The following is a 22,662-nucleotide window of genomic DNA, read 5'->3' on the forward strand; positions in this document are numbered from 1 at the left end:
CGAAAAACTTAAATTTATTGATAACTGGGCAGAAACACAAACCTAAAAAGCATCACTAATAAGACCTATTTGAAGATCCTGAACTAATGCAGTTATAAACACTCAATAAATCACGCAGTTTTACTCAATCCATCATAAGGCATGGTGTGTGATCAAATGGAATTATGCTCTGCATTTTCCTATGACGGTTGCAATGATTATTCTGAGAATTTAGTACGAGAGGACAAACACTGTACAAGCAGTCGGATATAGGTCTATGCGTCCACACTTCTTTATAAGCCACACTATGCAATAAAGGTGTGATATAGCGCTCCCTCTCCATAACGCAAAGAATTAGAGGTTCACTTATATACCACTTTATTAAAACAAAATGTGAAAAGTTTATCCAGAATTCCTGGTTAGTCTATGGTTTATGCGACGGGAAAAGTAACTGGATATTGGTAGCGCTGAGGTTAACTGTGTTTACCTCCCTATGACATCATATGTACATTTACACTATTGTGAATGAGGTAATGGAAATCAAATGAAAATATTATTGTCATTACAAAACCACAGGGAGATATTTATTATTCCATGAGATCACTCCACTGCTGCCAAGTGTAAAAGAACTTAAATTAAAACTCCCTATATGCCAAATTTAATTTCCACTCAAAGAAGCATTTTAGGCAGCTTGGTCCCCATGTTATTCCTGTGACGATGCTACTAAAGACGTAGTAGCCCCTGGATGTATTAATCAGGTTGCTTTTAAAATCCAAGCTGATACTATATTTCCCTATTGTCGATTAAGTTCCTATATGACCTCAACAATTTTATGCAACTCTGGAAACTCTAACCAGTGGGTATAATGACGAAACTTACTATGAGAGACAAGCAACTGGGATAAAACAAGTTCAGAACAAAGGAACAAAAGGTGGCGCGGCTTGTTTAAAGGGACACTATCGGCACCCAGTCCACTGCATCTCATTGAAGTGGTCTGGGTGCAGTGTAAAACATTTCAGTTTGTTTAGGACTAAGTATTAGGACTACCTCTAGTAGTTGTCTACCAGACAGTCACTAGAGGCACTTCCTGGCTTTTCACAGAGTTTAACACTGTGAAATGATGCTGGACATCCTCGCGCTTTGCATAAGGATGTCCAGCGTCTTGCAAAACCCGATAGGAAAGCAGTGATTCAATGCTTTTTCTATGGGTTAGACCGAATATGTGCGAGGAGCTTGCTGTGCATGCACATTTAGTTCCCCCTCGTGCAGGTCTCAATGGAGGCAGAGGCAGGGGAAAGAGGAAAGTGTTCAAAGGTGTTTTTAACCCTTACAATGCCGTCTGGGGGGAGGGTGCAGAAGGACCCTATAATGTTAGTAATACAGCTTTGTATTCCTAACAGATAGATCCTCAGGTTACTGGATAAAACCCAGAAGCGCGAGAATTGACTGGAAAAGTATTTGAATAATAAAAAAATAATAGAGGAAGAATAAGTATCAAAAATATGGTCAGGAATAGATCCAAAACTAATCGAGCCTAATGGCTACCTCCTGTCTGCCTGCACGTAGTGGTAAGTGCCCTAAGAGTGAGAAAAAAAGTGAAGGAGTGCTTCCCACTACGTGCAGGCAGCCAACATCCTAAGTCTGGCTCTGCACAATAGCACGTTTTCTTGTTAATCACTTTCCTCCTTTTCCTCCTGCCTTTTTTCCTAGCCTAAGTTTGATGACTTTTTTGGTTGCTTTTATTAGAGGCTCTGTATTATAGAGGACGCACTATCTATACATAAGGATTTGAGTACTATTATTTAATAGTCCAGCAGATACTCATTTGTTATCAGCACAACTGGCTACTATTTAGCAAATCCTTGATAGCTTTTTGCTACTTACCTATTCCCCTATATACATATGAGTTAGATGGTTACATTCCTATGAATGGAATAACATATCATCTAGCTTCTAGCCATCCCAGGCTTTTCTAGTCACTTTACTAGATTGCAACCTTCACTTACCCTATGAAGGTGGCTAGAATTTCAGAATACGATAAGTGGTTATGGTATTTGTATATCTACTTTTTTGGAATAAATGTAGACACCATGGGTTCTAGGTAATTTTCTTCTGCATTTCTTATATGTCCCAGACTTGGACCATACTGTTTATATTAAAGTCCAGAGTCTGAGTACAGTATATAAGACAGGAGGTAGCCATTAGGCTTGATTAGTTTTGGATCTATTCCTGACCATATTTTTGATACTTATTCTTCCTCTATTCTTTTTTTATTATTCAAATCCTTTTCCAGTCAATTCTCGCGCTTCTGGGTTTGTTCCAGTAACCTGAGGATCTATCTGTATATATTTAGGGGTTAAGCCCCGGGACACCACTGGAGTGTCATTTAAGGTGTGACTTTCTACAGTCGTAGTGGTTTAGCCCAGTTTCGGGACATCCACATGACTATAGTGTGCCCCTTTAACTTTCATTTTCCCAGCAGCAATAGGAGGATTGCTGAATAGCCAAGTCTACCTGTTACACCTCCAGTATGTCTATTGTGGATCAAATAATGGTGATGTAACAGTTGCATATTCAGAATAAAAAAGTAACGTAAAGGGGGGGGAATTGAACAGCATGCAGTCATTTACTACAACTCTTTATTGCAGAATTTAAGCTCCTGTCCTTGGGACCTTCTGAAGAATAGTTTTCTCTATAACATAATTATTCAATTAGCACACAAATACAAAGTATACACTGTATTTTTTTTTCAATTTTTATAAAGTTACATTACTGATAACCCATCTTCCCTGCAGGGATCATACCTCCCAATTACCGTCTCCAAAGTCATTCATAATAACAAAATGTTGGGCTCATCCTGGGTAGGTACTCTGATGACATTAAGAGATAAGGCCCAGTAAACACAGCCTGCTGGGTGGTCATTAAATACAGTTGCATTGAATTAAGCTAACTCAAAGACTTTACCCATATCAGAATATATCAGCATGGCTGTCAATCAACAAGCTCCTTCTGGAATAGGCAATTTGTGTCCCTACTCTGGGACCTCTCATCCTAATTTTCTTTCTCAGTATCTCAAACAGGTAATTTAATACCAGTTTAGTGCACCCCTTTGGCACTGAAAGGTCAGAGCTAGATTCTTTATAAACCAAGTCTGTATACCAAGCATGTCAAACTCCGAGGCTAACACGGGCCATGTAAACAAGGTTTAAGTTTATGTGGGCCGCAAAAAAACAAAAACTTCAGTTTTCATAGAAACGTAGGTTTATTTAGAAAAGTACATTCTAAATGTTGCCTGACACTGGACGTCCTCACGCTCGGATTCAAAGTAAACATAAGAACAAATTTATTTTAAGCAGATGTGCATTTGCATATAACCAATGTTTAAGTCCAACTACCTTGACATATTAAGAAAAGTTTGGTAATGGGACTGAAATGGTAAATGTAGGCAGTTGGACAACTGTAAAAAACAGATGACGTTATCTTGTTGATTTTGAAGTCCTACGAGTGTGTTCTTCATAGGAAAGCATTGGGAGGCTATTGTGCATGTGTGGGAAAAAAGCATCTCCATGGGGAGTGTTCAGCGCCTCCATGCAGACCCAATCTAATACACTGCCCCACCCCCGTTCCAATACATTGCTTCCAAATCCAACACACTGCCTCCCCCTCTGCCCACTCTAATACACTGTACCACTCCACCCCCCAAATAAATACACTGCCCCCATCCTCATTTTAATACATTGGCCCCCTACCTTCCCCAAATTAATACAGTGACCTCTCCCTAAAATTAATACACTGCCCACTCCCTCACCCAATTTAATAAACTGCCCCCTCCCCAATTTAGTGCACTCTCTGCTCAAGCAAGCAGGATGCTCCTCTGGTACTGCAAGCAGGAGGGAAGGGGGGCGTGGCTGGCCTGCGGGAAAACGCAATCAGCCGTGGGAGGGAAGACAAGAATCAGACAGGAAAATATCTATCCTGTCTTGCGGCGCAGCCACAACACAAAGTGGCTCCAGGGCAGGTGGGCCGCAAATATATCCATTGTAGGCCCCATGCGGCCCATGGGCCGCAAGTTTGACATGCTTGCTGTATAGACACAAATCATCACGTACTCAATGTACTCATTGTTCCAAGGTTTTCCCCCCTTTTCAGTATTTTTTTTTTGCCTTTTTATAAACTAAACTATTTGTCTAAAGGCTAATAAATGTTTCATATAGAATACTACACGGGACACAAAGCTGCCTTTTCAAAATTTGTAATAAGGTGATAATTTCTCTTTAAATTCTTTCTCAACATACAATGAACTGCATAATTTCTCACTTCTACTCAATATGTATCAGCTGTGTGCTAAAACTGCGCTCGCTCGTATTTCCACTTAGTCAATCAAACATTTTGCTAAACCAACAATGACGACTACTGTTAGGAGGCAGTGTGGTCACAATATATACACTGTAAATCAGATGCACAAGAAGAAACTGAAATTCTGTTTTTACTTGATATATCATCATGGAAATCGCAACAATCTGCTATTTATTGGAATTAAAAGGATGAGAAAATCCTTAATCAGTGACATATATAATAGATTTAGTTCATTGCCAGTTCTCCAATATCCAAAATTGCCTAGGACAGGCATAGGCAACCTTTGTCACTCCAGATGTTTTGGACTACACCTCCCATGATGCTTTGCCAGCATTATGGATGTAAGAGCATTATGGGGGATGTAGTCTACAACATCTGGAGTGCCGAAGGTTGCCTATCCCTGGCCTAGGATTACCCCAAAAAACAGATCCAATGGGATGCTTGTTGAGTGGTTTAGGACCCGATGGGGGAGAATAATCAATATGTATTCTAAAAAGTGGTGCAAAAATATAAAAGGGGAAAAGTCACCAATGGAATCGGTCTGCTGGTTCCTCTGGTTTCCATGGTGAATGCTCCAATTTTGCTGCTTTAGATCAACACCTTCAACACTTAGAGGTCCAAGTTTCTTAAATCGAGCATCTATTAAAGAAATTCTAGAGTGACATGTTTTTCCTTGCAGTAACGCAAGGGTAGTATGGCGATAGCCCTCACGACGTTGCTAAGTACTACACTCCTTGGCAGGCTCTGTCAATCATTCTTAGCCAGTAGTGGAACATTAAGTGCAAAAAGGAACACAGGAATATCACAGCGTAAAACATTCCCATATTACAACATATACAATGAGCGTACTGGTCCCAGGCGAGAATTAATGAAGCAACCTGTAAGGGAGCTCTACATTCTCTAGCTAAAAAATTCTGGGACTAAAGGGACCCACATTTGGGGTTGAAGCCCCCATGGCTCTCCCTAGTGAAGCGTCTGGTCTTTTGTAGGACATAGCAGGATATTATGTTGAATAATGAGCAATTTCTGCAACAGAACATAAAAAAATATACATTAATGGTTCATTTTGGTGCTGCAGTATATGTATATTAAATATTTAATGATCATTGTAATGATCTAGAAGACCCATTATGTGCTTTGGTAATATCTTTTATTTATTTTTTATTTTTTTAATTGACAGCATTTGAGAAAAATGCGTTCTAGAAGCAACAGTTTTGAGGGTCCAGCTAACAAAATGACCTGCATACGAGGAAAAATGTACCAGCGTATCAATGCAGAAAACGAGGACTGTTCTCAGCTTAATCTTGGGAAAATTACAAAGGGGGTGGATAAAAGAGACTATGTTGCCGAAACAGGAACTATCTTGAGAAGTCACAAATCAGAGGAAAAAGAAAAAGTTACTTCCAAGAAGGCAGATGACCTTTCTCGAGATGACCTGCTATTCCTTCTAAGTGTGCTGGAGGGAGAACTGCAAGTGAGTCGTATATCAGGCTTAATGCAATAAACAGCCTATATGTTTGGATTATTCATGCACGGACATCTTGCCAGCAATCGGCTGGTATTATAAATCATATGTAAAAAGCCTGTCATTATTACATGCTAATGGTATGCATATTGAAAGAGCTCACATCCTCTCTCTTGCAGCAGACAGGCACATTTCGGATATTTTAAATTCAATTAAATTATCTTACTGTCCTATGGGGAGTGAAGTTCATTTTTTATTACATTTTATTAACGTGACAATAATTTCAGTCTGCGCACACAAACGTTTAAAAAGTCCCGTTTCTAAGCATTTTATGGGGTTTTCAAATCTGTTTTATTTTAGTGAAACCACATTAAGTACGTACAATAACACTGAATATATGCGTATTGTTTTACTTTTTTTAAACTTGATATTACATGTTCTTCTTTTGCGTAGGCACGAGATGAGGTCATATCTGTTTTAAAGGCTGAAAAAATCGACTTGGCTTTGCTTGAAGCGCAATATGGGTTTGTGACCCCAAAAAGAGTATTAGAAGCTCTTCAGAGAGATGCAATCCGATCAAATGCTCCACAATGGCAAGACGATATCTATGAAACGCCAATGTGCGAGGTATGTAGTAACTGTTTGTGCATTCTGTGCAAGATATTGGGTTATGCACATAAAGTGCATTTCTGGATTAAATCTAATTGTTGACCAATCAACAGGAACAATCTCTGGTGATTGCAATAGTTTTAGAATTTGGCCCAGAAGTGCCTTTTAAACATATGGCCTATTGTCTTTGGCTCTACGTTTGAATTACTTAAGAGGCAGATTACATTAGAGCTAAAATATGGCCAAGATAGATAATTCTGCTAAATGTATAGCTAGCATCAACTCTGGAACTAATCAACAGACAGTCACATGTGAGCAAAGAAAGATGAATACTAAACCATCGTTATCATATGCACCGACATTTGGATATAGTCATTAGGATTATCTGCACCGTAACGTTGGGTGTCTCAGGAGTTTATATTTATTTCTAAAGAACAGCCATGGGGCAAATTCTAAAAGTGGAGCAAATCACCATAGAATTCGCTGGACAATTTCTGATTGCCCAAATTTTCAAACGTCACAAAAACGAGATGCACCGCAGAGGACCATGCATATTGTAGGGCTCTGGTACCCAACCTTCTTTGGATCAAGGCACACTTCAAGAAAAAAAAATCTCCAAGACACAACAATTTTTTTTACCTCCACCGCCACCTTATAAATGTCACATTTAATTGAATCCCTACTAGAGAAATATGTAGACATCTATCCACACTGACTTAATAGTTTCAATTAATTTGCTGATGGGAATCCCAATTTCAATGCGGGCGCTCTTAAAGGACTGCATTCAACCTATTACAACTATTAAGTCAATGTATTTGTGGCACACTTGATGGTGGTAAGGTGCGTAAAGGTTGAAAAGTGCATTTCTAGAACACTAGCTCTGTCACCAACAAGGAAATTCACAAAAGTGAGAACTGCTGGCAATTTTTAAAATGTAGGCCAAAATAGCCAAACTAGAAGTAGTTATCCAAAACAATTCTGTTTTCAGTTTGGGAATTTTGGACCTAAATTTGAAATTCACTTTGAATTCCCTTATTTTATTAAGTAAAACAATGACATCTTACATTTAATAGGCTGCATGGGTGCACGGTGAAAGACTGGGTTCTGGAACTGAAACATGGGTTACATAAAGAGGGAAATGACAACGGTCGAGAACATAAGGTATAATCGTATGCTAGATAAATGGAGGAATAGGACATTCATAGTGATAATTTGGCAAGGAGGGAGATGAACGGAGGAACGTGCAATGTACAAGATGGTTACGAATATATGCAAATGGAGGATTACTAGAGATAATTGGCAATGGGAATTTTAGGAATATGGCAGTAAGGAAAATGAAGGGAAGAATACAGCTAACGTTGGGAAAGGGAAGGAATGGCAAATATGCCTGTGAGAACTGGGTGCAATATAGGACACATAATGATGGGGGGAGAGGAAGGCAAGGAAAAAGTACATATATATTAGGGAATCACAGGAGAGACCAGCATGGGTAAGGGAAAGGCAAATAGCTGAATGGGGGTTAAAGCAACAACATAAGGGAGAAGAGAAAGGCATAAAGATGAATGGGGAGCACAACATGAAAAAAATGTTTATAGCAAAGCCACAAATAACGAGGGGAAGACTGTAAACAGGACAAAAAGTGCAAAGAAGTGACACAAAGACAAAGTAATAGGAAAAAATATTAAAATAAGGAGAGCAGGAGTCAACTTATTGCTTGAACAAAACAATTGCACATAAATATTTCTGTAACTCTGCTAACATGGAACTTACTCTGTAAGCTTCTAGACATGGGTTGCTCACTAGTCAAAATGCAAATGCCAGGCAATTGTCAGCTAGCGGGTGAACATTATATATATATATATATATATATATATATATATATATATAAATTATTATTTTTTTTTTTAAGCATCATCTCAGTAACAATTGCATATGGTAAGATTTGAGGCAATGGAATGGAATGGAATGGAATGTGTGTCAATGTAATGGAAAAGATTATTCTAAACTGGAAATAGTTCCAGACGTTGTGCCTCTAGAACAGCGATAGCCAACGGTTGGCAGTGTAGCTGTTGGGGACCTTGTTTCTCTGTGAGCATGACGGAAAATGCAGTCCGCCACAGCTGCATGCCAAAGGTTAGCCATCGCTGATCTGCAATAATAAAAAAAGTTACTCAAATTGCATTACGTTTCACCTAACACTTTACAAATCTTCAGAAATACTATTTAAATGAGGGAAAATTAAGCTAATATTTGTTTAGGGGTTATTTTTGGCATGGAAGAAAGCAAAGCGGTTTCTGAATTCTCCTATTGACCACTAAAAATTATTATGGTTGCCTTTTTGAACTCGAAAAAAAATAAAATAAAACACAAATACACACACACACATATTATTTATATATAAATGTATATAATCTACACCAATATCTGAATACTTTAAATTTAAATCTCCTTTTTCATCAGCGGTAATTTTTCAGAATCGGCATAAATCACGGCGTTATTAAAACTTGTGGACAAAAGAAAAAAAAATAATATCTGAGCTAATGAAAAATAGCAGATAATATATTTCTTTGAACTACCTCTTCTGCAGCTGCCATTTAAATAGCATGCGCTCATTCTCCGTACAGACATTGCCGTTTTGTTACTGTTTAACCTTTCCAGTTGAACTCTATCTGGTTTCAATTAAAACAAGAAATGCTAACTTGGAAGGGCCAATATTTTAGCCATTTACAAAGACTTCTCTCTGTAGGCCTGAAGTGGTAGAAAATCCATTTTGACATGTGGCAATGATGTCAGCGCTTGGCCATGTTCAAAGCAGGAAATTGTCTTGATTTTTTATTACATTTATTTCTAAACAAAGTGTATTGTGGCTCATTTGCTGATTAAGTATTTAAAGAGAATGTGCTATCCCAGTCTTTTCAAGAAACAAGACCAGAGGTCTGAGTAGACTTTTAATCTCAAACGTCCCTCCATCTTGCAGATCTGGAGATGCTCTCCAGTCATATAGTTGTTTATTTTTACAGCATTAGTTAATAGATAGGAACTGTAAGCAGTAATACTGGCAGGGCATCAAATGTCATAGAGACACGCTCACAAAACACTTAAAATGGCAAAATAAAAGATCCAAGATTTTTGTAAAGGTGTGTCGGGAGGTGCGGGCAAACTATTTAGCTTTTGTTTGCTTCAAAACCATTTGACATTCTACGCAACACAGACCAATACAAAATGTAAAGAGGACCTTGCTGTGAGCTGAGCTCTAGCATTTGGGGCTCTTTAATTCAAAGTTCTTAATTAGAGGGCATGTGAGCTTACAATCTTAAAGGGTCACTAAAGTCACAAGAACAACTAAAGCCTAATGTTGTTGTTCTGGTGACTATAGTCAATCCCTGCAGGCATTTTAATGTAAACACTGGCTTTTCAGAGAAAGGACAGTGTTTACATTACAGCCTAGGAACATATGTAGTGGCTACTCCTCGGATGACAACTAGAGGTGCTTCCTGGGTCAGTGCTGCACTGATGTTCAGTTTCTCCACGCTCTGCATGGAGATGCTGAACTTTCCCCATAGAGATGCACTGATTCAATACATCTGTTTGAGGAGATGCTGATTGGCCAGGGAGGTGTTTGACTCCGCCCCCTCTTTGACTGAGATCATTGGACTAGAGTCTAGACTACATCAGCCAATCCAATGCTTTACTATGGGAAAGCATTGTGATTGGCTGAGATTATCGATTCTGATCTCTCATTTGTTTTCCTGTCACTGTAGTGGCGGATATAATGGGGATTTGAGACAAGAGATAGTAGGGGAAATTTGGAAGTGATGGTCAGAGAAACTTAATGTATTGTTTCTTTAATTAATAGCCTGTCCCTGCAGGCTTTTTAAAGTAACCATTGCCGTTTGAGAGAAAAGACAGCGATTACATTGCTGCCTAGTAACACTTCTAGTGGCAGTCACTCACAACTATAGTGACAGGAATTAAGACTGATGAGCTCAGCCATTGAGGCGGAGCCGCGTGGTGATGGAGAAACGGTAAGTTTAATACCTTTTTACTCCGTTCTGAGGGGGCCGGTAACCTAGACATTTATTTCATTACTAGTGTGTTAGGAATATACGTTTGCATTCCTGAAACTATGGTGTTCCTTTAAAATAAAGTTGCATCTACTGTTGAAGTGAAGATGGAATAAGGAGGTACATTGATTTATACATCAAGCAGCTGGAAGACTATGCTATAAATTTCGAAGGAACCTTGGTGGGCAGGAGGAGGGGCAGCTATCAATTATAAAGAGGAAAGGGGAAGTGACCCACTTACAAAGGGACATTTAACAGCAATGAGGCATATTTAAGGCTTGACAAATATTCTGTATATCTTCCTAACAATAAGTATAGTTTGGATACTAATGCTACTCTGTTGAGAACAACTGAGATTTCTTGTACTGCATTTACAGAAAATACAAACAGGTTTTACAATACCAGTATAGGAGTAAAGAGGCATGAGCATTATATCCGCAAACTACATCATATTAGTAGAGCACACTAAGTAGCTAACATACAACTTTTTAGATCTTTAAGAGTGAAAAGTGGAAAAGGGAACTGTACAGAGAGTAGTAAGGAGAACAAAATCATTTCTTGGATCTAGCACATAAATGTCAGCTGACTTGTGTCAATAAGATGATCTATTTAAAATAAAACTATTTTACAGCTCCATCTAGGGTCACGGGGTGATGCCTCTAAAGACACACACTGAGATTGCTACTGGTGTAGATTATTCTGTGCTTACCTTTATTGGTTACTGTAAACCACTTAGTAGCTCACTCCTATTTACTGGACATGACTGGCTAGAAGATATCAGGGATAGCAGATAGTAATATGATTTGATTCCCATTTTAGACTGGGAAGGTTTTAAAGCAGCACATTATACAAGGCAACACAGAATGCAATTTGAATGCACCCCTCTACTTAGGGCCGGCGCGTCCATAAGGCCTTAGGGCGCCAGAGCACGGGGGGGGGGGGGAATCCCCCGTCTCTGGCTGGGCACTCGGATTTTTCAACTCACCTCACTTTTTTTTTTTTCTTTCTTTTGTTTTTTGTAAAGCAGCCTCTGCCTCCATTATACTGCCCCTGCCCCCCCTCTACAGCCCCAGCCTCCTGTCCCCCCCTCTACAGCCCCTGTCCCCCCCCTCTACAGCCCCAGCCTCCATCATACTTCCCTGCCCTCCCCTCTACAGCTCCTGCCTCCATAATACTGCCCCTGTACCCCATCTACAACCCCTGTCCCCCCTGCCCCCATTATACTGTCCCCCCTCTACAGCCCTTGCCTCCATTATACTGCCCCTGTACTCCCTCTACAGCCCCTGCCTCCATAATATTGCCCCTGCTACCCCACTCTACAGCCCCTGCCTCCATAATGGTGCCCCTGACCCCCCCATGCTGCCCATGTCCCCCATCTACAACCCCTCCCCCCATTATATTGCCCCCCTACACCCCCTGCCTCCATTATACTGTACCCCCCCTCTACAGCCCTTAACTCCCCTACTACACACAGCTTCCACTACAGCCTCTATTCCCCCACACGCAGCCACTTACTACCATCAACCTACTTCAGCCCCTAACACACTACTACAGCCCCTATTCCCCAATTAGAGCCCATAACCTTCAACTACAGCCCTTGCCCCCCCACTACAGACCTTGTCCCCCCCACTACAGCCCCTGCCCTCCCCCACCACAGCCCCTAACCCCCACTACAGAGCCTGCCCTCCCCCACTACAGCACTTGTCCTTACCCACTACAGCCCCTGCCCTCCCCAACTACAGCCCCTAACCCCCACTACAGAGTCTGCCCTCCCCCACTACAGCCCCTAGCCCCCTACTACAACCCACTACCAGTCCCCCTCTTGAGATTAGGTTCTAGATCTGCCCCTGCTCTGTATGCCTTTGTCTGTATGTCTCTGTATGACTATATGACTGTATGTATGCCTGTGTCTGTATGTCTCTATATGACTGTGTCCGTATGTCTCTGTATGCCTTGTGTGACTATATGTCTGTGTATGCATGTCTCTGCATGCCTGTATGTCTCTGTATGACTTTGTCCATATGTCTCTGTATGCCTTGTTCTGCATGTCTCTGTATGCCTTGTTCTGTATATAAATCTATGCCTGCGTCTTTATGTCTCTGTATGATTGCGTCTATGTCTGTGTTTGTATATATATGTATTTCTCTATATGACAGGGTCTGTATGTCTGTTTTTTAGTACAGGGTTTGATTGTGTGCCTGCATATCTCTGTGATGGTGTGCCTGTATGGTTGTGTGTGTTCCTATAGATATATGTCTATATAGCTTGGGATGAAAAATACACACAAAGGGCACTGGTGGGAAGGGGCGGGCGAAAAAATGGGCTGAGGTGAGAGAGACACTCAGAAAAGGGCTGTGGGAAAGAGGGTTGTATGAGACATACAAGGGAGTGCAAGACAGACTAAACGGGGGATACAATACACTAAAGGGGGTAAGAAATTCAAAAGGGGGATTATGAGACCGGTGAAGATGCATTTTTCGGGGGGGAGAGGGGAATGGGGTGGCAAAATGCATCTTCACCTGTGTAGTTAAAAATCCTTGCACCGACTCTGCCTTTACTTTGCATTTTCCAACATTTTACTTGTTAAAGAATACATTAGATCTAAAACAGGTGAAAAAGTCTCAGACATCAATATGAACTACGGAATTTGCTGGCGCTATATAAATAATAAAATAATATGAATATGAATATGGAACGACAAGACAGCTTGCATTTTCAAAAGAGACCGAGCATTAGGTAAACTGATAATATCAACTCATACCTGTAAGCTCTCTAAGTGTGGCCGCAAAGCTCCATTAATTTACTTAATGTCGAATATATTGACAAGGGGGAGAAAAGAATATGGGATTTTCTTGTATCTTCACCCAATCTTCACCTAGGGTTTAGGCACAGGACACAGACACTACATCTCAAAATGTGAGATTGTCTACGTCTAACGCATTCAGTGGATCATCAATTCTGTGAAGATCCTGGTGAAGAGTGGTCTAAATTTACAATAAATTGGTAGTTCGGCATTGCACCTACAAGACCTTACATTATTGGGCACTTCTAGAAAGGCTAAATATTGCTTGCGCTATGCTTTGCTACAAGACTTCCTTTTCCATATTTTCCAGCTTGACAAAGTGGTTGAGAAACATAAGGACACTCACAAGAGAATGTTGGAGCAACTTCTACTGGCAGAGAAATCTCAGAGGGAAACTTTGTACGAATTAGAAGACGAAAAAAGAAAGCACACAGAATACATGGAAAAAAGTGACGAATTCACCAATTTACTTGAACAGGAGCGTGAAAGGTAAGACTACACTAGATTTATATGCCATACATGGGAGTTAATGATACTTTCAAAAAGAATGCATGTTGGAAACGCTCATCTCTCCTTAGAGAAAAATGTTAATGCATTCTTGAAGTGACATGATTGCTATGTTATTTCAGGTTTTCTAAAGTGGTTATGGAGCCAGATTACCCCTGGTACCGTCCCCTAGTTTTGTGCCAAGTGGTTTTCAAGTAGTTTGACACAAACGGAGGGTCTTCCAGGTGCCTGTGGATCTACATATATTTACATTTCACCATTAGTTTTAAAGGATCACTATAGGGTCAGGAACACAAACATGTATCCTTCACCCCATAGTGTTAAAACCACCATCTAGCCCCCCAGGGCCCCTCATGCCTCCATAAATATAGCAAAATCTTACTTGTATACAAGCCTGAAGCTGTAGTTCTGCATGCTGTTTGCCTCAGAAAAACAAGTATGCCAGCATTCGCATCCAATCAATGCTGTTCAAAAAACTAGAATGATAAACCTTACTAAGGCAGGGAACAAGAGATTGCACAATTTAATTGCTCTTTTTCTGCCCCTATATTTTCTGTATTCACTATTTTAGGAAGTTATGAAATGGATCACTGTGAAGTTTACAATGTATCACAATACATGGTAATTAATATCTGTTACATTAAACTTAAATTAATTAACGTTATTATTGTTGACAATAATTAACATTATTAGCTCAATACAAAAAAAATGAAGAAGAAACTAACAACGCAATGAGATACTAAAACATTACTTTTATTATGTCAATTAAAATAAGCAATAATACACAAAGGTACATAAAAAGCCGTGATATCGGCTGGTGGGACATAGACTTCAAAACATTGGGATGCCTTTTCTCTCATCAGCCGATATCACCGCTTTTAATGTACATTTGTATATTATTGCTAATTTTAATTAAAAGGTATGTTTTAGTATATAATTGCGTTGGGTAGCTGTTGGTTTCCTTTTTTCGTATCGATTTAATTAGGCTTTAACCCCCACCTTCATTTCCCAAATTGACACACTTTCCCTGACTCTTTATGTTACAGCTTGAATATTTCTTTAAAACACATACAGTGGGTCTCTAGGGGATTTTTTCAATGGTAGGGTACTAGATTGATGATTGTATTGAGAAGGAAGTGTGAGTTTAGAGCGGTAGGATTAGGTACTTTTTGCTTTCTTGTCTTTTTTTTTTTTTCATCATTTGTTGATTCTACATTTGAATTTATATCATTTGGAAAATCTGTATTAACATCTTGAGACAACACGCTTTTAAAGACAGACTGGGGAGTTTGAAAATGTATGGATATTACTAATAACTAAATAGAAATGAAGTCATTTCATTTTGACATAAGTGCAGGGAATTGAGTTCATATACCAGTGATCAGTGTTCGTTGGCGTACCATGTACAGAATCATTGCCCAAATTAATGCCTTCTCTTTATGAATTTCATAATTAAAGCATCCACAGAAACATAGAAATAAAATGCAGGAACTATGTTCCAAACCAATAGACTAAAGTGATAAACTGTTTGTATAGAGGGAGAGAGAATAGCCACCATAACAATAGAACATTAAAATACAATAAGTTGGGGGGGCGGGGCCTGGCTGCCAACCTGAATGGCCACATGCAGAGTGTGCTCTGTGTTAAAAACTCCTGAAGTACCTTAAATCTGACTTTTTGCCCCACCAAAACCAGCCATCTGAAGGCTGGCAAAAGGCTTAATTTATCTCTACAACACCCTGCAGCTTTTCAGACGCACAATGAGCAACCTGGACCAGATACACACTTGCGGCCTACTTGTGGGAGCTGGCGTGGAAGAAGCGGCTGATCTTCCTGCTGGCTATCCAGCTAAAGTGGACACAGCAAGGGCTCCCGATCCCCCCCTCCCCCCCCCCCCCCAGCCAGCGGGGGTTATCCTGGCCCCAACAAGCACACTCACGCCCTACTTACAAGCCCTACGACCCAGCACACGTTCCTGCTGGCCCAATCGGCGGGAACTAAGATGGCGGGCGCAAGTCCTCAAACCATGCCACAAGGCCTGAGGGAATCCACGCTCACAAGGCTGGATGCAATCTTTATGGAATTCTGGCGCAGGCTTGGGGAGAGACAACAGAGCGCCAATAAGCAACGCTACTCACCCCCTATGGCTGACGGCTCCACTCCTGGGGCAAAGCAACGGAACAAGCCCACACCTAACAACCCGGGGGCCCACGGGAGGGTAATCCCCAATCAGCGACCACACACTACAGGGGTCTCCCGCTCCTCGGCGAACACACGACCCCTGGCTCCTATTAAGAGGGGGTGGAAGGTCCACTGTCCTGACGCAACAATTCCACGCGGTGAAAGCCGAAAGGGGAGACCCACAACAACAGCTGCAGCAAAGCCAACTCACCTAAGGAGCCACACCAACCTACAGCCCGCTAGGCATCCCACTTCAACGATCCGAAAAGCGAGGTCTGCTGGACACTGCCGACACGCTCCTGAGGTGACCTGCTGCCAAAGGCATAACTCACACCCTCAGAGGGAGCATATCTGTCGTATGGAAACGCAACACGGAGGAAGATCGCCATCCAAGGTGAAGTTACATGCTCCACCACAAGCTATCACTTACCTAGGTTCATCATCAGGGACAGACAAAGCCTCGCAGCTCTCTAGCCTGCCTGGACACTCCATGGATCAGGACTATGTACAGCCACAGATGGGCATTGGTTAGCCACAAATTCAGAGTCTTACTCGGCCATAGGCCTCCCTCCACGCTAGGCCACCCAGCAGCACCAAAATCAACTAGCCTAGCATTATAATTATAATTACAACACCTGGCAGAGCAGGCACCAAGTGCAATTATCATGCTCCATTGTTATACATTGAGCTGTATGAAGAGGCAACAGATGGAGCCAAGCTATTGCAACATGAGTATTGTTATGTTATCCAGTTGATTTATTTTGATTTTCTGTTGCCTAGTCGGCACCATGTGATATTAGCCTGATATAACATATAGATGTGTCAGCATCCGCTATAACTGCACTACCCTGTAGCATCGCACACTCAAACCTATACATGCATACGTTATGTACAGCCTGTGACCACCGAACGTGGTTGCACTTAGTTATTTGTTACTATCTCGCTAGGTAGTTACGGGATATGGCAGCGCAGGCCTCTTACGGGATATGGCAGCGCAGGCCTCTTACCTATTGGAGCTAAGCAGTCATGTGTAATCAAACATAGTGTCTCTAATGTAAAGCCTAGAGTAAACGTGTTCTCTGTTTGTTTTAAAGTGCTATATTTGATGCAATGTTAGCTACCGTGTTTCCCTGAAAATAGGACCTACCCCGAAAATAAGCCCTAGCCGAATTTTCGGGGTGGGCTGCAATATAAGCCCTACCCCGAAAATAAGACCTAGGCAGGGCCGGCCCTTTAAATGCCTCAGCTGCCTGAGCGCTCTATAGAGAGCGCTCAGACGGCTGCCGCACTGCCTCACCTCCCCTTCCCTGTAGCGTCGCCGAGCTCCTCTCCGGTCCGCGACCTGCCCGGACTGACAGGAAGTGCACACTGAGTGTGCACTTCCAGGTCAGTCCGGCCGGGTCGCAGACCGGAGAGGAGCTCGGCGACGCTACGGGGAGGTGAGGAGAAGATGGAAGGGGGGGGGGGGGTATTACAGGGAGGGAGGGGGGAGTATTACAGGGAGGGAGGGAGGGGGGAGAGCATTACAGGGAGGGAGGGAGTGGGGATAATATTACAGTGAGGGGGGAGAATATTACAGGGAGGGAGGGGGTGTGTATTACAAGGAGGGGGGAGTATTACAGGGAGGGAGGGGGGAGTATTACAAGGGGGGAGAGTATTACAGGGAGGGAGGGGGGAGAATATTACAGGGAGGGGGGAGAATATTACAGGGAGGGAGGGGGTGTGTATTACAAGGAGGGGGAGTATTACAGGGAGGGAGGGGGGGAGAGCATTACAGGGAGGGAGGGAGGGGGGAGAGCATTACAGGGAGGGAGGGGGGAGAATATTACAGGGAGGGAGGGGGAGTATTACAGGGAGGGGGTGGGGAGTATTACAGGGAGGGAGGGGGGGAGAGCATTACAGGGAGGGAGGGAGGGGGGGAGAGCATTACAGGGAGGGAGGGAGGGGGGAGAGCATTACAGGGAGGGAGGGGGGATAATATTACAGGGAGGGAGGGGGGATAATATTACAGGGAGGGAGGGGGGAGTATTACAGGGAGGGAGGGGGGAGTATTACAGGGAGGGAGGGGGAGTATTACAGGGAGGGAGGGGGAGTATTACAAGGGGGGAGAGTATTACAGGGAGGGAGGGGGGAGAATATTACAGGGAGGGGGGAGAATATTACAGGGAGGGAGGGGGTGTGTATTACAAGGAGGGGGAGTATTACAGGGAGGGAGGGGGGGAGAGCATTACAGGGAGGGAGGGAGGGGGGAGAGCATTACAGGGAGGGAGGGGGGAGAATATTACAGGGAGGGAGGGGGAGTATTACAGGGAGGGGGTGGGGAGTATTACAGGGAGGGAGGGGGGGAGAGCATTACAGGGAGGGAGGGAGGGGGGGAGAGCATTACAGGGAGGGAGGGAGGGGGGAGAGCATTACAGGGAGGGAGGGGGGAGAGCATTACAGGGAGGGAGGGGGGATAATATTACAGGGAGGGAGGGGGGAGAATATTACAGGGAGGGAGGGGGGAGTATTACAGGGAGGGAGGGGGGAGTATTACAGGGAGGGAGGGGGAGTATTACAGGGAGGGGGTGGGGAGTATTACAGGGAGGGGGTGGGGAGTATTACAGGGAGGGAGGGGGGAGTATTACAAGGAGGGAGGGGGGAGTATTACAGGGAGGGAGGGGGGAGTATTACAGGGAGGGAGGGGGGAGTATTACAGGGAGGGGGGTGGGGAGTATTACAGGGAGGGAGGGGGGAGTATTACAGGGAGGGAGGGGGGAGTATTACAAGGAGGGAGGGGGGAGTATTACAGGGAGGGAGGGGGGAGTATTACAAGGAGGGGGCGTATTACAGGGAGGGAGGGAGGGGAGAATATTACAGGGAGGGGGAGGTGAGGGTCTCTGGGGGGGTTACACAGCGCGGACACCGGTTAACAGACTGGCTCTAAGCCCTACCCTGAAAATAAGCCCTAGTGTGTTTTTTGTGATTAAAATTAATATAAGACCCGGTCTTATTTTCGGAGAAACACGGTAGAACCACTAAAATATTTACCACACCAAAAACGCAGCCTTACTGAATATGAATGTTAAGCAACAGTTATTATACTAAAAATGTGCTGATTAACCCATTGCTCCTACTGTTATGCATGAAAATATGCTCGAGGATTGCTGTTGGGACACCACGAGCTTGTATGTCTGTATCACAATGCACAACAAAAATAAAGAATAAAAAAAATAAAAAAAATAATATAAGTTGGAATATTTTATTCTTTGCTAGTGGTTCCGCATATTCTACATCAATGTAATCTGCAATTTTCGCGCAACCAGTTGCTAACTTTTAATTATTTAGTTGTGCTAAAATTAAGCAAGTGACAATTCATCTTTAACCTTTTAAACCCAACTCATAAAATAAAATAAATAAATATTTTACTTACTCACCGTTTCCATACAGGTTTGCCCTTTTCATTGTGCCCGGTATGTCCTACGGAAGCTTATGTTTTAAGTAAAATACGGACTCCTTATTGCCAGTGATGAAAGATATTGCTAATTTTAAACTCCCTAGAAGTATTTGCTGAAAATGAAAAGATTCTTATTTTCATCCCTTAATAACTTGGAAGGGTAGACAATTCAAGGTGCTATCCAATAGCTTGGACATGTCATTTTCAATATCATTAACTCAGATTATTAGATGTTACTAGTCTCCCCAAAGACCAATTTTTATTTTCTTGAAATCAAGTAAACGAACAATTTGTTTAAAAGCCCAAAACGGCTATTAATCTGGAAGACACAAACAAGTGATTGCTTAGCTCCTATTTCTCCTCAACTATAATTTGAAAACTCTGGACAAATAAAACTGCTGCCAATTTTTATGCCTATCTTTTTTTTGTTTTTTTTATTCTAGTCTGTGAAAATTAATTAGAATCAGAATTAAACATGAAAGAGGCCAATGACCCATAACAAGATGTGCATCAATGCACAAACATAATTAGTTTAAATATCTGGATGTGTTTTCACAACATCTTTTCACTGATGTTGAAAAACCACGGACATGGAATATACTGAAATTCCCATTAATATTGTGGCAGGTAAATGGGTAAACGTGTCATTTGGAGGGCAGTTTAAAGCACAGCCATATCCAGAGAAACTGATCTATAAATATAACTGTGAAAAAATGTTATATAACATATTGCAATCCCTATTAATATCTCCACAAATAACAATATACGTGGTTTTTAATTTTGACCAAATAATTTCCTAACATTTAATGGATATATGTTGTTGTTGTTTTTATTGTATTTTTTTTTTCTTTTTATATGAAGAATTAAGGAAACCTATAGTATACAAGGATGGCCTTTAAAAACAGGTCTTACCTGACATTTTGCAACATGGCATAGTAGAGGAATGTGTCATTAGCTTGCATCGTTCTGGCATTACCAAAATTCTGGGGTGGACATGCCCACGGATGACGCATGAGTGTGGCTGCGTTCAGGATAATGCAAGTCAGAATCAACATATGCAGTTGCTGGCAAGCAAGTGATGCATGCATGGAGGCTTCTGACTGCCTCCTTGTTGGGTTATTGTTACAGGAAGAGAGATCCCCGTGATATCAATGTGTTGAACAATCACATTACAATATACCAAAGGTAAGAAAAAGCAAGCAATACAGATATAAGAAACATGACACAGAAAGTGAGAGGAGATTAGGGCTCCTGGTCACTGAGATTACAATCTAAAAATAAATGACCACTGGCAATCAAAGGGCATGTGGTACAGGTTCTGACCCCTAAATCCATTGTACAAGTGTTAAAGGGTTACTCCAAGCATCATAATCACGTTGTGCCCTTATACCTGGGTCTCTGCCGGGCTCGAAGGGTCCTAGCTCCTCTGCTGACGTGCAGCTGCAGAATCCAGAAGAGGATGCTGTCGCCATTCACTGGCTAATAGTGTCAGCTGACCTCTCTCAGCCAGTGAATGGCACACTGCGCAAAAACATCTTGCACAGAATTGATATTAGCCTGCCTGGAAGTTTTCTTATGGGCTGGCTCATGATGTTACTGGTGGTGGAGGCATACCTCCAACAGCTAAAGAGTTCAACTCTATATGTGCAGCGTTTCAAAGCAAAATTTGCATATACAGATTCCAGGCAACATGACCACTTCATATTACTGAAGTGGTTATGGTGCTGGAGGTAACCCTTTAGGCTCTGGTTTCCTAAAGACATAGTTATGGTTGTGTTTCAGCGGCATTATGTCTTACACTTTCCAAGAACGGCAGAAAGACAGCGTGGGCATAGCACCAATTGAAGCTACTGTAAAATGCTTAAGTTTGATGCTGTGCAGACCTTGTAAAATGTATTATCTATGCATCAGTTGATGTGCATTCTCACACCCAAACTTTCCCATCTGGAACGTATTGTTAACGAGAAGGAAGTGATATAGATACAACATGTCTCCTATGTCTGGTGAACAAAATCTATTTGAATGTATTTTACTAGCAGTGTGCTAGTAGGCTGATATTTTTCTAAAATGTCAGAAAAACGATAACAGCGCATAATTCTTATCCATCCTTTAACACCTCATGAGGGTACGAGGGTGACGTTATTCAGAATCAAAAGTTTTTTTGGTTTTTTTTTAATCAACAATGTTTTACGTTTATTAAACTACGAAAGATTTTTATCATTAGACGTAGAATTTTAGAAGTGATTTACATTATTTAAAGTAAATATGTTATAGCACAGCGTGTTGATCTTATTCTGAATTTTGTTTTGTATAGAACATGTGTGCGAGGCAACTTAATTCCTAAAAATAACAGATTGTATACTTGATGTTAGAAAGATTTATATCACCCGTATCATCACTATACAAATATTGTATCCAAGGACGTGACTAAGAATTTGGCAATATGCATTATTTAAACTTAAAGAAAATCTTACAGACTGTGACCTCACATAGTGACCTCTAAGCAAATGCTTGCCAAATGATGTCACTAGACATTTGGAGGATGATGTCATGTAGTACTAATAGTTAATCCTGGCCAATATTAACAAAACAATCTATGAGGTCACTCTGCATATAACTCATGTAAAGAGCACTGTTATGGAGGTAGAACTTTCAATGCTATTAACTATAATTAGAAGCTCATAAAAATCAACTTGTTGGGAAAAGTCCATTTAGTCTTTTTTAATGAGGCCATAAAATAGGTATAATTATTATCAGGACAGTGATGAGTGAGATAGCAACGGCAAAGACTGACTTTAAGGGTGTACAATGTACAATTACAGTTAGTATTAAAAGCAAAGTATTCAGAAATCTTTTCATTAGGATAGGGACACCAAGAAGTGTCATCATTCTTACTACCATAAAATACAAAAACAGGGATTCTTAAATTCTTAATTTGGACCTTTGGCATAATATAAATAAAAAATTTAAATCTCCCGAATTCACGCAGAAATCCTGGCACCTCACTGTGAGACTAAAGGGCGTTCATTAACTGGCTGACAATTGTATCTAATCACCAACCCTTACTTGCCAGATGAATGAGGTTCACTTTGTGCTTCTCAGGTCAAGCCCAGTTTCCTTTGCTCTAAGTTTCTTGTGACATGTTCCTGAGAACTTCAGTTTTTTTATTTTCCCAGCTTGCATGTTCCTAGGTAACCTATTCTTCTGTACTTGTCTGGATTCCCCTCACCACAGTCTTCCTTCTGCATTGCTCTTGACCTTT

General features: G+C 41.5%; 2 protein-coding genes across 5 annotated transcripts in view; one reads left to right on the forward strand and one right to left on the reverse strand.

The window, feature by feature from the left end:
• CMSS1 (cms1 ribosomal small subunit homolog) overlaps window positions 1–22,662 on the reverse strand; it is a 292,216-nt gene that overhangs the window by 164,380 nt on the left and 105,174 nt on the right. The window lies entirely within an intron of this gene.
• FILIP1L (filamin A interacting protein 1 like) overlaps window positions 1–22,662 on the forward strand; it is a 242,365-nt gene that overhangs the window by 122,588 nt on the left and 97,115 nt on the right. For all 3 annotated transcript variants that reach the window (XM_063448901.1, XM_063448894.1, XM_063448910.1), the window contains exons 2-4: window positions 5,516–5,809; window positions 6,254–6,427; window positions 13,587–13,765. In XM_063448901.1, the coding sequence (XP_063304971.1) occupies window positions 5,528–5,809; window positions 6,254–6,427; window positions 13,587–13,765 (635 nt within the window). In that variant the 5' untranslated portion in view covers window positions 5,516–5,527. The remainder of the gene's footprint in view (window positions 1–5,515; window positions 5,810–6,253; window positions 6,428–13,586; window positions 13,766–22,662) is intronic.

Source organism: Pelobates fuscus, chromosome 1 (assembly GCF_036172605.1).
Source record: "Pelobates fuscus isolate aPelFus1 chromosome 1, aPelFus1.pri, whole genome shotgun sequence".
Classification (NCBI taxonomy): Eukaryota; Metazoa; Chordata; class Amphibia; order Anura; family Pelobatidae; genus Pelobates; species Pelobates fuscus.